The sequence below is a fragment of the Tamandua tetradactyla genome, chromosome 25, assembly GCF_023851605.1.
Source record: "Tamandua tetradactyla isolate mTamTet1 chromosome 25, mTamTet1.pri, whole genome shotgun sequence".
In the NCBI taxonomy this organism is placed as follows: Eukaryota; Metazoa; Chordata; class Mammalia; order Pilosa; family Myrmecophagidae; genus Tamandua; species Tamandua tetradactyla.
In genome coordinates this window covers 36,856,011-36,872,767 of record NC_135351.1, presented here as the reverse complement: position 1 = coordinate 36,872,767, position 16,757 = coordinate 36,856,011, and the positions used below count along the sequence as shown (strand labels likewise).

The 16,757-nt window shown below is 43.3% G+C and overlaps 1 protein-coding gene across 1 annotated transcript in view; it reads left to right on the top strand.

The window, feature by feature from the left end:
* The window catches only part of MAP3K5 (mitogen-activated protein kinase kinase kinase 5), a 212,684-nt gene that overhangs the window by 154,426 nt on the left and 41,501 nt on the right, over positions 1-16,757 (top strand). The window contains exons 17-20 of the mRNA XM_077144113.1: positions 249-385; positions 1,348-1,453; positions 15,216-15,373; positions 16,492-16,669. Coding sequence (XP_077000228.1) covers positions 249-385; positions 1,348-1,453; positions 15,216-15,373; positions 16,492-16,669 — 579 coding nt within the window. The remainder of the gene's footprint in view (positions 1-248; positions 386-1,347; positions 1,454-15,215; positions 15,374-16,491; positions 16,670-16,757) is intronic.

The following is a 16,757-nucleotide window of genomic DNA, read 5'->3' as shown; positions in this document are numbered from 1 at the left end:
GATCAAGGCAGCTGGATTGCAATTCAAAGATTTCCTGTATTTCCTTCTGTCTACACTTATATACAAGAAAGTAAAAAGGAATATCTATACAATAATATCTGTATAATAATTCAGTAATTATTATTCACCCCTTAAATACTAATTTCTCAGTTACAATACTGGTTTAAATTAATGTTGCAGTATTAATATGCTTTGAAAAAGCTCTACTTAGAAGGGTTTTTATCTACTCTTTTTCACCTCCATTACAGGAAGTCTCTCTGCTCTCCTCCGTTCCAAATGGGGCCCATTAAAAGACAATGAACAAACGATTGGCTTTTATACCAAGCAAATACTCGAAGGATTAAAATACCTCCATGATAATCAGATAGTTCACCGGGATATAAAGGTAAAGATGCTCTAGGATTCATTCCTCTGATTTCCTTGATGGGTAATTGTTTTATTTGCAAAAGTTGTATTGGGTTATGAGAATTCCTTGAGAATAGCAGATAAATCATTCTCAGAAACAGCAGAAATATAAAAGACATCACTCTACCCTAAATCAGTGATTTGTGTTTATGTCTTCCCTCATCTACTTAAGGAATAAGCTCCCAAACCATGTCTCACTTCTAGTCAGTTCAGCAAACAAAGGATAAACTCCCACCGCACAAGGTGTGCTGGGCCCCTGTTAGGTGACTTTTAGGGGTGAAGGCACAGCAGTGCAAAGGGGGAATAGGGCATGGGTCCAGTTTATAGACTGGTTACTCTTTTAATGTTGCCCATAGTATCTACCTAATAAAGATTTATTGAATCAATGAATCAATAGCTGGAAGAAAAAAATAGAACCTCCTTTCTCACAAGCATCACATACTTATGGATAGAAAGGCAATCAGATAATGCTATGTTTAAAAAGAAAAAATCCAAAGCTAATGGATTTTTGACAAAGGCTGGGCCATTGAAAACAAGTTAACATCACCTCCCTAAAATCAGCCCAATGTCCGTTTATCTGCAGTATATGCAACTGTATTCTCCAGGCATTCCAGGAAAAGAAGTAACACAGCATAGAATGAAAGTAAAGTGGCTGGGAAGTTGCGAATATCATTTCTCTTATGCGCGGTATTGGAACCCCTGCTAGCTGTCCAGCTTAAGCTCCAACTGGGAGCCTTGTTTGACCTTGTGACTTGAGTAGCAGACTGTGAGTGACTGAAAATTTTTAAACAATAATTCACTTTTGAAATAGGTGGTGAGTGAAGAATGCAAAGTTAGAGTCCTGGTTTGCTCTCCCAACACCTTTTCTTACTGGACTCGCAAGCCGACAGCAGCCCTGGGAGAGAGATCCACTGTTTAATCAAATGTGTCCTTGTTCTCCAGGGGGACAACGTGTTGATTAATACCTACAGTGGTGTTCTCAAGATCTCCGACTTCGGGACATCCAAGAGGCTTGCTGGCATAAATCCGTGCACTGAAACTTTCACTGGTAGGTTTCCGCAAAGATGATACCGCTTTTTATAATTAAAGAAGGAATTGCCGTCATTGAGCATAGTGTGAGAGACAGATTTAGTCTGTGCACTCACACACTTAACTTTGGATGCTCCCTGAAAATTGTTATTCAGAAATTTAAACTGACCCTTTGCTTGTATTTCTATGACTTGTGCAATCTCCTGCTGTTTTGACATGAAGGGCCTTTTCCAGAGAAAAGACTGGAATCAGGGAATCGGGCTGCTCTGATGGCGCCTAGTACAAAGCTCGGCGTGGATGTTTTCTGCACTTAGGCAGGAATCAACAGGGCCAGTTATAGGGGCCTGAGACAAAGGCCTCCCATTGAGCATGAGAACATGGGTACAGAAAAGGGTCTCGTGACATGAGGGTAAAATTGATTATAGTTTGTGTACACAGGTGCATATGATTTAAAGCTTGTGTAACATTTTGTGAGTTATCAGGTAGATATACACAACATTGGTCATTTATTAAGCACAGGTCCCACCTTGCACTGTGGTAAAGAATATCCAGCACCATTCTATTTTACAAAACGGCCGTTCTAATTTGTGTGGTTCCTTTATTCAGTAAGGATATAGCTGATTTCGATTCACTGAGTGTGTGTGCAGTGTGACTGGCTAGAACAGCAACATGTTTTTCAGTTGCTATAGCAGCACTGCCTGGGATGAGTATAGCTAGAGGATAGAACCACCACTCAGTTTGCTTGATTCTATATTGGGTTTTTACCATTTCCCAGTTACTGGGCAGATGTGGCAAGGTGTCAAAAAAAGCGGCAGGTATGTAGGGTTGCCCCCGTGGACATCATCCAGTCTGCTCACAGGACAAATAGGGCCAGCCACTTTGCCCTCAGGTCCAGAGCCACCCCTTGGGGGAGGGGTAGGCCCCATGCTTTTTACTTACATTTTGCCTGTGGAAGAGGCTGCTGTTTGGGAAACCGATAGTCACATTGCATAGTTCTGCAGGCAGCCGCCCCATGTCCTTATGCCCTGCGCTACGTTCCATGCAGATGGGTGCCGCTTTGTCCATAGTGACAGTCTCTGCAGTGAGCCACCCTAAGACATCAAATACTGAATATCCAAGCAAAGGCTGGGATTTGGTGACTTGTTCCTTGACCAAGGAGTCTACTTAAGAATAGGAATCAGCCCAAGAATGCAAAGTCACTGATGACGAAGAGAAAGAAAAGAAGTTTCCCAGACTTGCCGCCAGCAGGTGTTCTGCCACGTCAGCATCACCTCCCACATGGTTCGGTTGGCAGGAGTGACCACACACATGAGGCCGGTGGCACCAGACGAAGGCAACTTTGTGCATACCTAGCACCAACACCTGTTGAGTTTGTTGGTTACATTAGAAGCCCACTGCAGAGTACAGTGAGCTTCCCACAGTACTACGGGCAAAAAGAAAGATGTTTATGGGGGATAGTAAGGGGCAGGTCTTGGTGGTCTAATAATACACACACTAAATTCCCATTAGTGGATAAGATGTGTTATGGGGAGGGGTGGGGTCTTCAGATACCATATTTTCCCCTGAAGCAATGGGTGGCCCCTAGAAGTGGTGTCTGAAGTTAGCTTGGGCTTAATAAGAGCCCATAGCGTCATCCACGCAGTGCCTTGTGGTATAGGGGGTCCAGGGTTAACAATATAAACAGTTCTGGGCATTTTGTGAAGGAACTGCAGCCTGATGCTTAAATTCTGAACAATCCCAACCCTCCATGGACTTAGGACCAGTGTAAATGCATGGAGCAGGACCAGGGCCCATTGACCTCATTTCCCATCTTCTAATGCTTGTGGCACAGGCAAGAGCAAGTAGTTATCATTACCTCTCTGTGGCTGCGATGCTACTGACCCCTTTACCTGTACCCTCAAGGCCTGCGTGGTCCAGCCCTCTCCATCTGGATGGCTGCTGGGGCAGCTGCCCTGGACCTAGAGTTGATGTTGGTCAATGCAGTGTACAGTGTCAAGTCCATTGCTGCAGAGACCTTTTGACATCTTTTAGTTGCTTCTTTAAGAGACCATTCACCCTTTTGAGTAATCCTTCTGTGGTTGGATTATAAGGGAAGTGGGAAGTCCATAAAATATCATGCTCCATTCCCCAAGCCTGAATCGACTGTCTGGTGAAGGGGGTCTTTCTGTCACTGTCCACTTGGGGAGGGACCCCGAAGAATGCACTTAATTTCTTCAGGCCTCATTTCGTAGCCCTTTGGTTAGCCTTTCTGACTGGGAAGGCCAGCAGCAGTCTTGTAGCCGTATCCATGGCTGTGAAAGCATACCTTACCCCTTCAGACAGAGGCAGAGGTCCTGTATAGGCTCCTTGCCACCAGATGTTCCTGGCCAATGTGGCCAAGTTGATACAGAAGCATCCTAGGCCATCGTAGTGAGCATGAATGTCAGACATCTATGACCTCTTTTATGTGCTGCATGTTATAGGCAGCTGAAATTGTGCCAGTCACCACAAGGTCTGATAACCTCAGTGTCCTGTTTTCCAGGGTAGCCACTGAGCAGCTTCATGTACTGCAGGCATTAAGTTGTAGATTTTTGCCAAAGCATCCACCTCCACATTTCCCGGTAATGAATTAGTGTTATGGGAGGAAACATGAAAAACAGTTGCCATGTGTTTATGGCATGCAGTCCAGATGTCTTCCCACATCTCTTTTCCCCATAGGGGACAACCAACCACTGTCTACTGTTCCTGTTTTCATGTGGCCATCCATACCATTAAGCCTCGGTATAAAGCCCAATTGTCCATGCAAATGGCCATTGTGTCCCGAGGTTCATGGACAATGACCATCCACACAGCCCTTAGTTCAGCCCACCGGCTGCTTTGCATAGTTCTAGTCTCCCGCCAGGTGGTGTCAGTGCTGGGCTAGACAGCCACCGCTGTCCCATGTGCTTACCCATCAGTGTGCAGACGGAGCCAGGTATGCTCCTGCTCCCATAGTCATGGGCATTGGAATAGCCACTTGGGGAATGATCAACTGGAAGAGAACAGCTTTGTTCTTTCACATAAGAAACTGGTCCTAAGATGTTGTGCATCTCTGCACTTAATGGGCTGTTGTTGAAAACACTTTGCTGCAAGAGATAGGCCTTCTAATTTGTCACTGTGCTAAGCTGAGCACTCCCAGAATGTAGAATGGTGATTCACATAGTTTCTGGGAACCTTTGAGTTAGTCCTTCCACTTGCAGCAAGGTGTTATAGGCAGCACTCAACTGTTTTTCTAAAAAACTGTATCTCAACTCTACTCCTTTCCACAATTGAGGCCAAAATCCAATAAGCATAACATTTTGCCTATTGCTGTTGCTATGAGCCCCACCCAAAGCCAATACCAGTGCTGGCCACAGAATTCATAAGTCATGTCCAGACCCACCCCACTTAGGGCCTGTGCCTGTGCTATAGCCCATGCAGATTTTTCAAATGCAGCCTGCTGGGGAATTTCAGAGTCCCAAGCTTTCCCCTTTCAAACTAATGTGTACAGAGGTTTTAGGATTTATAGTAAGTGTGATATGAACGGTCCCCAGTATCCTCATAAACTCAGGAATGCCATTAGTGTCTTTGAGTAGGGGGGTGGGATAATTTTGTACTTTTTCCACAGCAGAAGGAATAGTTTTAGTCTTACCCAACTAAACACCACCCCCAAATTTGACAGAGCATCCAGTCCCCTGTAATTTGTCTCAGTTTAATGCCCATCCTCAGCTTTTAAAGTGGATCACCTCTGTGTCAGTGGCAGTTTCTAGTTCTAGAGAACTACTCGTTAGCATATCATTAGGGTAATGAAACAGAGTCACATTTTGGGGGGTTTTACATGCCTTTAGGTCTTGTACCACCAGCCCATGGCCTTCTGGCCAATATCCTCCTCCTCCTCTAGTGCCCTGGTCTGAAGCTTAGTAAACCTTTGTTCTTCAGGCAGCTTACTCCATAGTTTGACCAGCACTGCATTTGGCTGCCCATCAATATCTTTGCTCTTAGTTCCTATGACTGTTACATCCATGCACATCTGTCAGCATGATATTTATTTTGGGCCATCATGTCCCTTTGGTACATGTCCCATGGCCCCAACCCCCATCTGGTTGCACCTTCTTTCCCAGACAAGTTATCATCTGAGCACCCTCTGAGATGAGTTGCTTAATCATCTGTTGAGAGTTGGCATTAAAGCCCCATATCACTGGTTAAGGGCAGTCTGCGGGATTGCTTCAGATATTCCTGCAGTGAAATTTATGCTTTCAGGTCCAGCAAAGTCAGGTGCATAAACTACCTCTTTCATGCCTAATCCCTGTAGCATATTTTGGAGCATGTCAATAGTGCTCCACTAGGGGGCTGGGTGTGGTAAATCTCCCTCACTGGTCTCCCCACTTCCTTACATGTGAGCACGAGCCAATTGGTATGAGCAAGCTTCTTGGTTAGGGTCCACCACCTAATGCACTAATGCAGCGAGGGGTGAAGCTAGTTTGCTTAACTCATACCCTGAGAGCAGTATACCATCAGCACCCATGTCCCGTAATCACAACAGGCAATTTGCAAAAGTTGCTTTGGGCTTTTGCCTATACTGAAGGCCCACTTCCCTCAATTCAGAGGTACTGAAGTCTTGTGAGGTAAGAGGTATCTTGTGTTCAGCCTGGGGGTCCTTATTGGCCCCCGCCTTCTGGGACAGCAGCAGTTTCAAATTTGATCTTCTTTTATCCTAAAGAGTGAACTAATTTGCACTTTCCCACTACTTCTTCCAAGTCTGATTGTGGATCATCCTCATTGGAGGAAAAGCCCTCCTACTCAGGGGAAGTAAGGATGCTCCTTACTTGAACTTTATGCAGTTTTTGCCCCCTTACTCTAGCATAACAACATGACAGAGTCTCCAAGTTTTCATCCACTTGCTTTAACTTCACATTCAAGGCATCCTTCAGTTTTGCTTGTGCTATCCACATACTCCTTTCTAACTTAAATTCCTCTTCTGGGTGGCAAAACACTGCTTCAGCCTTCAGTGCCTTCTCAGTAGCAGTGTGTGCTACTTCCAGCAATGGCACTTTTTTTCCTTATGAAATCCCAACTCTCCTGTGGCCTGTTGCAGGAGGGCTATTAGTCAAGCCAGGGAATTACAGACATCCCCGTATTCTCTCGGCCAACCCATTGATCTAGGAGAGTAGCCACCCTTCCCCACATAGATATCAAAGGCCACTGTATCCCACCAGGGAACTCCCTTTCCCAAGTTCATGCCATCAGAAGTGGGGGTTTCTTTGGTCTCCTTGCTGGCTCGCCAATTGTTCTGGCCCTAAGGGGATTTTCCAGTCAAAAGACCAGAGAAAATTCCAGGCACAGACTGAGACATGAACCTTTATTATAGAAATTTACTTACAGGTGTGAAAGAAGGAAGTCGATCAGAGAATCAAGCTACTTTGACAGTGAATGGTAAAGAGCTTAGTATGAATGTGTTCTGCACTTAGACAGAAATCAACAGGACCAATTATAGGGGCCCAAGACAGAGACATTCCATTATGAGACCATGGGTACAGCAGAGGGGTCTTATGACACAAGGGTAAAATTGATTACAGTCTGTGTGCACAGGGGAAGGATTATAATTTGCTTTGTAGATAACAGTAAACATGATAAGGACTCCAGGAAAGAGGTAGGGTATAGATTAACATCCTAAGCTGAGAAGGGTCTAGTCTCTTACATACATTGACCATCTGCACATTCCTCCTTCCAAAGGGAGGTTAACTTAAACACTAACTGACCCAGGGCATGCAAGTGACTATGTGCTTTCCAGTGTTACAAAGACTCAGGGAATGGCTTGGTGCCTAGGTTCCCACACCTGCTGAAATCTGCTCAAGATTTTTGAAAACTCTCAGATGGTTATCTGTTTTTCCTCTCCTTTCATTACTTCTCACCTGGCTGGCCTACAACCATAATAACCTTGGCAAAAAAATTTTTGTTAAATATTTTCTTAGCCCATTCTCTGGATTCTTACTCATGCTGGCATTTCCCACAGGGACACTGAGGCCTCTCCTTCCTCTGCTGTTTTCCACTGAGAGCCTGTTCCCCTCCTCTTCCACATAAACAACCCCCTCCCATCTCCATTCAGAAGGAGGAAATGACTCACTCGTGCAGAAGTGGGGTGGAGAGAGAGCTTGCTTGAGAAATTGGGCAATGCAGCCACCCAGCTGCTTCAAGTGCAAAGTTCTGGGAAGGTAGAGCCCCAGGAGGGGTCACTGGGCATAGGAGGGGCACCTGGGACCTCAAACCTGGTCTCCCCTCCCATTCCTACCACTTCATTGTGCCGACTGTCATAATGTTAAATTCTTGTTATTTTATTAAAGAGAGATTTGACCAAAAAAAAAAAAGCTAACGCGTGATCTTTGTTGTGACGTGAAGCAAACTGGCAAGGCTGCCCCATTTCTGGGTTCCGCAGGGTGGGTGGAAGCTGGAAGCACCTCCTTTGCAGACAAGGAGCTTGACAAGAGAGAAGGAACACCACACAGTTGGTAAATGATGCAGCTTGGCTCTGTGCTCTCTCCTTTGCTCTTTGCCCTGACCTTCTTCCTCTACTCCAGCTTTCTCTCCCTTCCCTGCAGGGGCTGCTCTGGGAACCTGGGAGAGAAAGGAGGAAAGAGAGAAAGAAATAGCCTGTTTTCTCCTCAGTCAGCACCCCCTCTGGCCTCTCCTGCCCCCATGGCAATGGGCATTTCAGGGCACAGAATTAAACCTTTAAAATGTATTCTTTCCACCCAAATAAATTTCAAGCTATTCATAATTTCAAATGCCTTTACATTTCTTTCCTCATACGCTCTCAGCGTGGCAAGGGGCATTTTAGATGCTGCCAAGAATCAGTAACTTCTGGGAGGAAAATCCCCACTTTGTGCACACATTCTTTGAGCACAGTGTTCGTTCCATATCTCCTGCTAATCTTTCTTTTTTTTAATGCTCTATGGTGGGGTCACATTTCATTATTTTTCCATGTGAGTATCCCGATATCGCAGCACTATTTGTTGAACTTTTGTTTATTTGTTTGTATTGCTTGTTTGTTTTTTGGAAAGTACATGGACCGGTATTCGATCATGCTAATCTTTCATATATATATACATATATATATAACTTTTTAATGTGTTAGCATAGGATGCAACCTAAAAGTCCCTGTGTCAACCACTCTCAAGTGTGCATTACACTCAATGTTGTTCTCCCCTCACCACCAGCCATCACCAAAATGTTCCCATCAATGTACACAGGAACTCTGCATCCATTAAGCATTCTCCCCCTAATCTTGAAAACATTCTTTTTGTTTTTTGTTTTGTAAAATTCCCAGAGGAGTTGCAGTGAAGCCTGCCCCCCCCCCCCAAGCCCGTGACTTGGTCATCGCCCCCTGGCCTGTCTTGGGGGTGACATTTGTAACTAGTGTGCTGATAGTGAGGGCCTGGGCTGGGCAGACCCTCACCCACTCACCCCCACGGCCCTTGGCAGCAAGGAAGAAGGCAGCAGCAACCACTGCTTCTGGAGTGCTTACTGTATATGTGACTCTGCACTAAGTACTTTCCATATGTTATTTCATTGAAACCCATTCATCCTCCCAAAGCTTTAGGTATGATTATCCCAGCGGAAGGTGAGAAAAATAAGTCTCAAAGAGATCCAATAACTTTCCCAAGGACACAGTGCTAGTAAGTGCCGGAGCTGGGATCCAGACTAGACTTAACATGCCAAGTGGAATTCATGTGCCTCTCCCAAACCTGTTCCGCCCACGCTGGTCCCTATCTCGGTGAATGGCATCTGGGAACTTGGAGCTGTCTGAGGTGCCTCTTTCTCGCTCTTCAGCCCCAGCTGTCGAGGAAGCCTGTTGGCTCGTCCTTCAAAACGTGTCCAAACTTGGGCCACCCGCTCCCTGCATCCTCCCCTGCATCCCTCAGGGGTCCCCTCCTGCTCGCTGAGCATCCACTTCGCCCCCTGCTGTCTATTCCCAGCACAGCAGCCTGAACCAGCCTTTAAAACCCTGAATTCAGCCCCATCTTTCAGAGCCCTCCGTGGCTTTCACTCTCTTTCCAAGTAAACACCGCAGTCCTTTCCATGGTGGGCAAGGCTCAGGCCTGAGTGGAGTGGGGTATGCTCGACCCTCACCCCCTCCTCTGCCGCCCACACTCCCTCTGCTCCAGGCATACAGGGCCTCATGCCTGCTGGGCCACCCCCAGCTCTCTGCATGGCTGACCTCCTCACCGCCTCCAGGCCCTTAGACGCTGCCCTCCCGGCGAGGGCTACCACAACAGCTCCATCTGTGGGGGCAGCATCCCCTGCTCTGTCTGTTTGGTTTTTTTTTGGGGGGGGGGCTGTCATAACAATTTCTTTCTAACATGCATCTAATTCCATTATTTGTGGTACTTACAGTCTATAAAACTGCTGTGAACAATGACCCAGTGAATACCGAATCTCGGCTTCTAGGGGAAAAACAGGCTTAGGTTCCTGCCAGCCTCAGGTCACACCACTCTCATCAACCAAGCAATACGTAGCCTTGCTTTATGTGTGCCTCTGTTTAAAGACGCCTTACTTAGTATACGTCGTCGATTCATTGAACTCGCTGCCAGCAGCACTGAAACCCACCTGAACGTAGCGTATTGAACACGAATTGCTCCCCTAAGGCACATCTCTGCCTTCCAGCACTTAGGAACGCTAGACGGCACTTCAGCACTACGCTCCAGAGCCAATTTTAACAGCGAAATCACCGACAAAAAGCTTAAAAGTGTGAAAAGCATAGCACTAAATAGGCTGTGGAAAGGACACTGGTTTCAGGTATGAGCCCCAAGAAGGCTAGACAACACTTTGCCTGTCCACAAAGGACTGTGAAAGGGCTGTGGTTATTGATTTTGGGGTTACAAATACTATTTTAGTGAGTAGGCAAACGCATAAAAATGGAATCCATGAATAATGAGAATCTATGGGATTATAAAATGTACTTATTTCTTAAGCTTTTAGTTTGTTTTCTGTCTCCCATGCAAAAACGTAGGCTCAGTGAACCCAGATGTTTACCCCACTGCCGTCTCCTCAGCAGATCCAGAAAGTCCTCAGGGTAGAATGATTGAATGAGTGAGTAGATGGAGCATGATGTAAGAATGGAAGCTTTTCACCACTGTGCTGTATGGCCTTCCTTGCTGGTTGCAGGGGCAAAGAAATTCTAAAGCAGATTACCTTAAGTAATTTTTTGAAACTCTAAATGGATTTTTGAGTTAATATTCTCATGAGTTTTCTTGGGCTAATGTTCAGATTGATTGGCATCTCCATTATTCAGCCCTGCCAGTCTTTTTATATAAAATATTATATGTCAGGTTTTCATGGAGTAAAGAGAAGAGCAGATATGAACTTAACCTGTTGTTTTTGGCATCTGCTCTCTGGGAGATAAACACAAATGGTAGTTAGAGCTCTTTGAAGTATTATCTGATGGACACAAATATTGCATGATGTGTTGAGACATAACTGGCACTGTCCAATTTTTAAAATTCACTCTATTTTTGGTCAGTTATAATTCCTGCTCAGGTGTTAATGCAACTGAAATTTTCTCATCAATTTCAGTTTAGACCCAGAACAACGAAAGAGGGTGGTGGGCTTCAATGTGCATTTTCTGAAAGGCTATTTGGCTGTGTTTAAGTCACAAAAAGTTATCACTGGCAATAAGGTATAAATGAAGAGGAACCACGGCAGATTTCTCCCAAGGGTGGGTGAATCTTTAGGGAGTGTGGCTGTCTTATCCTCGGCCAAGTGAAATGCTTTCAGCCAGTGGTTCTGCCAGTTGAAGCTGAGAGCAGACTCGTGCAGTTGTCTGTTAATTGCACTACTGCTGTGTCAGGATGAGAACTAGAGGATAAGCCTGGCAAGATGACAATGCTTGACAGAAATATTATACTCTTAATTATTACTATAAACAACAGCCCTTTTCTAGCCTATGTGCTAAGGGAGTTCATGGGGGCAGTTTTCACCTATAAATCCTTATGAAGCAGTTGTAAGAGGTGTCTGTACTTATCAAAATGTCTATTGCTTTGGCTATGAATCAAAATACAGAAGTAGCTCTCTTGGCAAGTGCCCCTTTGAGGTGAATTCAACATGGCCTCTTGGGTGGGTCCCTCGTTGTTGATTATGTCATTTGTAGGAGTAGATCAGAAGCAAGGAGAGATGGCAAAATCTGCTCTAGTTCCCGCTCCTGATTCATTGCTGGACTCCAGGAAATCTCTGTCAGGGGTATTAGAAATGCAAAGCCAGCCTCTCTTTGGGCCAATTAGGTAACTGCAGTTGAGGGTGTCCTGGGCGGACCAGGCCAGAATGAGAACTGAGAGCTGTTGGCTCCACGTTTACTGCTCCTTCCATCAGACCACACACTTCGGCTCTTTGAGTCATGCAGCCTCTGGAATCTCCTTTCCACTCTGTTCTTCACTCCTTGTCTGTATTACATGACCTGCCCTCTGACCTGTGACCTATTCATGGTGCCATGGGCCACATGTGCAAAGACAGGGGCATGTACATTTGACTTACAGAATAAAGTAAACCATAAACAATAGATGTGACTTCTTATTAGTCCCTTTTTCTTAAACCGAAACAGAATTGACCTAACATAAAACTAACCATTTTAAAGTAAATGATTCAGTGGCATTTGGTATATTCCAGTGTTGTGCACTTACCACCTCTGCTAGTCCAAAACATTTTCATCATCCCCAAGAAAACCCAGTACCCATTAAGCAATTCTCTCTAGTCTCTTTCCCCCTGGTCCCTGGCAATCACCAATCTGCTTTCTGTCTCTATGGATTTCCCTAGTCTGCACACTTCATGTAAATGGAATCACTGCAACATGTGACCTTCTGTGCCGGCTTGCATCACTTAGCATAATGGTTTTGAGGTGTTTCCATGTTGTATCATGTATTAGTACTTCATTCATTCTCACTGCTGAATAATATACCACTATATCGATGTACCACAGTTTGTTTATCCATTCATCGGTTTGTGGACATTTGGGCCGTTTCTGTCTTCTGGATCTTGTGAATAGAGCTTCTGTGAATATGCATGGACATAGATTTGTCTTAGTCCTTCTTTTCAATTCTTCTGTATATATATATATATATATATATATATATATATATATACCTTGGACTGGAATTGCTGGGTCATGTGGTAATTCTTCTGTTTAACTTTTTGAGGAACTGCCAAACTCTTTTCCACAGTGGCAGAACCATTTTACTTTCCCATCAGCAATGCGAAGTTCCAATTTTTCTGTGTCCTCGCTAGCACTTGTTTCTTTTCTTTTTGTAAATTTCATATTTATTATAGCCATCCTAGTGGATATGAAATGGTACCTCATGGAGATTTTGATTTGCATTTCTCTAATGACTTATAATGTTGAGCATGATTTACCTTATTTTTAATAATGACTTTCAGAATCTCCATAATATCAGATTAAGAAACAAAAATGAAAGCAAAGAACCAAGCATTCAAAATCCAGGAATTTAGAAATATATACTAGTAGTACAATTTAAGGAAATCAGAATGAAGGTATAATAATACAGATAGAAATATAGTAGAAATTGATAGCTTAGAAAACATAGAAATGATAACATTTATAAATGAATCAAAGAATTTCTTTGAGGATCAGACTATGTTAGTTACGATAACACTAGTTGCTATAACAGACAACCCCAAGTTTATTTCTCTCATTCGTAATAGTCTAATGCAGGTGATTCCAGGACTTCAGAAAGCTTTTCTCCAAATAGAGAATTCAGGAACTGAGGCATCTTCTGTCTTCTGGGTAGCAGTAGCACCATCCTCCATGGCTTTGGGATCCCTTGTACTCAGCTGATAAAGAAGACAGCAGAGAAGGCATTTCTTAAAAAATCTCAGCACATTGCTTCCACTCACATTCCATTGGCAAGATAACTCCTAGAAGGAAATGGGGCTGGGTAATGTGGTCTTCAGCTGAGTGGTCAATTCCCAATGACAGGACTACTCTATGGAGGGGGTAACTTGCATTTGGGGGGACAAATAGCCATCTCTACCATACATACTAACACAATAACAATTGTCCCCTTCCACTCACACACCGCCAATTGTAGGTCCAGTTAATTTGGCTCCCAAATAAATTAAGTAGTCCCTGTTTAGTGGAAAACAAGTTGATTTGGTCAACATGACAGCCTAACACAGGTATCATTAGACATTGTTTTGTTGTTGTTGTTGTTGTTGTTTTTTACCTTTGAAGTAGTTCTTGCAAGAACTTATTTATATTTCAAGTGTTAAACAGTGGGACTTATAGGTCTGTAACCCCTTTTAATCATGGTAGTCATTGGCTTTTGATCAACAGTAACCTTGATAAAATATGGAGCAATTCTCTAAACCGTAGTACGTTTTTAAGTTTTTTGTTTTTTTTTTTTTACCATTTTCAGATAAAATTAGTTTTTGGTCTTTACTTTCTAATTCATTTTTACCCAATTATTCCTGGCCTGTGCTACTGAAAAGGTAGAATAACTCACGACCAACAATTGGGGAGTTAATTGGAACATCCGCAAGGGCTGGTAATAGAGGATTAGCTGGAATACACTAAATATCCTCCACCCAGTGCATAAAAGTGAAAATTCACTGAAATAAACCCAGGATGCATAAGTAGATTTAAAGGAATCACAATTTTTAAAAGAAGATCCTCCTAAATTCCAGATACCTTTAGATTGTAATTTTTTGTTTTCTACTTTTGTGGATGTGTTCATTGTCAAACCAAATACATGTTTTTTCACAAAAGTAAAAAAAAATACAAAAAGTAATTGAATATAATATCCATAATCTCATCCACTAACAATATTTAATTTAATATATGACCTCCTAGAGTTCTTGCTTGCCACACAGGAAACTTTGGTTTCATTCCCAGCCCGTGCACTCAAAAAAAAATAATAATAATACTAAAATTCAACAAATGGTGCTGCACTAATAGGATATTCACTGATGGGAAAGTAATGACATGTGACCCCCACCACAAACATATATATATGCCCTCCATGTGAATAGTTACAAATATGGAATCCTATTGTCACGTTCCTTTGCAGCATCCAGTTTATCAATTACTCCCCTATGAAGGTTATGCTAATTTTTCCACCAAAATGAAATTGTGTTCTGTGTGCAGACTGCAGTATTCTGATGTTCTGTAAATGGGTTATTCCAACTTTATCTCCTTTGTTGGCCACGTAGGAATGTATGGAATAGCATGGTATTTGTTTCCTATTTCTAAAATATGTTTCACCAAGTAGAACTGTTCTATGCTGTTTTGTGAAAGCAGAAAGTTTGGAGAACCCTAGATGGTCAACAAGCATTAAATAAAAGATGGTCAAAGAAACTAGGCTTATCCTGGAAAAGATAAGAAGTAAATATATTTGTAGTCTTTATTTATTTGAAGAACCAAATGTGAAAAATGTGTGTCTACAGATTCTCTGTCATCTTTCAAAGACTAATTGCTGGAAGTTTCTAAGAGGTCCCAGTGAAATAGTGCTTCGATTATATTATACCATCTAGAAAATGAGGAAGCATCCATTTATAACCAGATAATATTGGTAAACTTATTTTTATGTCACTGACAAAATCCATTATAAAAACTGCTATTTTGATTTTCATTAACTGCCGAGAAAACTAGAACTCAAAAAAAATACAATATTAGGGCCCAAATCATGCTTTACAAGTTGTCTTACTTAGAACAATCAAATCCGGTGTTAGGGAACCATCTGCTTCCCCTTCTTAAAATGAAAATGTGTTGGAATTATTTCCAGGTACCCTTCAGTACATGGCACCAGAAATAATAGACAAAGGACCCAGAGGCTACGGGAAGGCAGCGGACATCTGGTCTCTGGGCTGCACAATCATTGAGATGGCCACAGGGAAGCCGCCCTTCTACGAACTGGGAGAGCCACAAGCAGCCATGTTCAAGGTCACTTTTCATGTATCTTGGAAACAAACATAGAAAATTTCTCTTCGCTACTGGGCATTCTGTATGTGCCGGTCGTGTCTTGCATGAGAATGATGCCACTTAGATGAGCTAGCGTAGACTGTATCTAGGCTCCAACATTGTGCAGCTATTTGATGATTTGGGGCAAATTACCTGACTTCCTGGTATCTCAATTTCCTCATCTATGAAATGGATATAAGTATAAAATCTAGCTTAAAGATTTTGGGGAGGCTCGTATGAGATGCTGTGTGCAAAAGCCCTTAGTGCCTGACACATAGCAAAGGCTCGGTAATAATTATGAAAGTTGCATAATTTTACTTATAGAATGATAAATTTATATAAGCTGTATAATTATTTAAAATATTTCCTTAGAAAATTTGCTCTGCACTCAACACATGAAAATATCATTTAAGAAAAACCAGATTTTAGAATGGCCTCGAGGTGGAGAGAATTCCGATTATTATAAAAATACTACTTACTTAATTTGAAAGTACTTTTGAGCATCTCTTTTAATGCAGGTGATTTGAGGTGGGGAAAGTATTCACGAATCACATCATGGGGGAAAGAACATAGACTTTTAAGAGAAACAAAACGTTCAGCAACCAGATCTGCCTTTTCATAGCCGCCCCTTCTGAGCCTCATCTCCCTCGGTGGTGTAACAGGGAAAATATTTCATGCCCCGGGTGGTTGGGTGGATTCGATGAGGCTCAGAAATGGACAAAGCCTAGCACAGAGCTTGACACTCAGCCGTTGTGAGTAGCTCAATGCTCCCCATCAAAAATCTCCTTCGTGTGTGGCAGTACTGATGTGCTCATGTACTCTGAAGCTTGGAGGGCTGGTCCAGTCCTTCGTAGTGCCAGCTACTCCCTTGAGCCAAGGACTCTGCCTACCTCATTGGCAAAGTCACAAAAGCACATTTCCATCACCTAAGGAAACATGTGCTCTCTGGCTTGGAAAAGGGCTGCCAGCCCATTGCATCTGATCCAGGATCTGGTTTTGTGCTCAGGACGGGACCACATCCCGGGAGCCGTGGCTCAGAGGCTGGGCTTGCAGGGGCTGCTCTCAAAAGCCCCGTTGCTCTTTGTGTATTTACATCTTAGGTGGGAATGTTTAAAGTCCACCCTGAGATCCCCGAGTCCATGTCAGCAGAAGCCAAGGCTTTCATCCTGAAATGTTTTGAACCTGACCCTGTCAAGAGAACCTGCGCTAACGACCTGCTTCTTGACGAATTCTTAAAAGTTTCCAGCAAAAAGAAAAAGACGCAGCCTAAGCTTTCAGGTATGTGATGGCTTTGCAGGGGCTAAGGGTCGGAGTCACTAAATTCTGAGCTTTTAAGATGCACGGTTTTTCCAGAAGTTGAACTAAT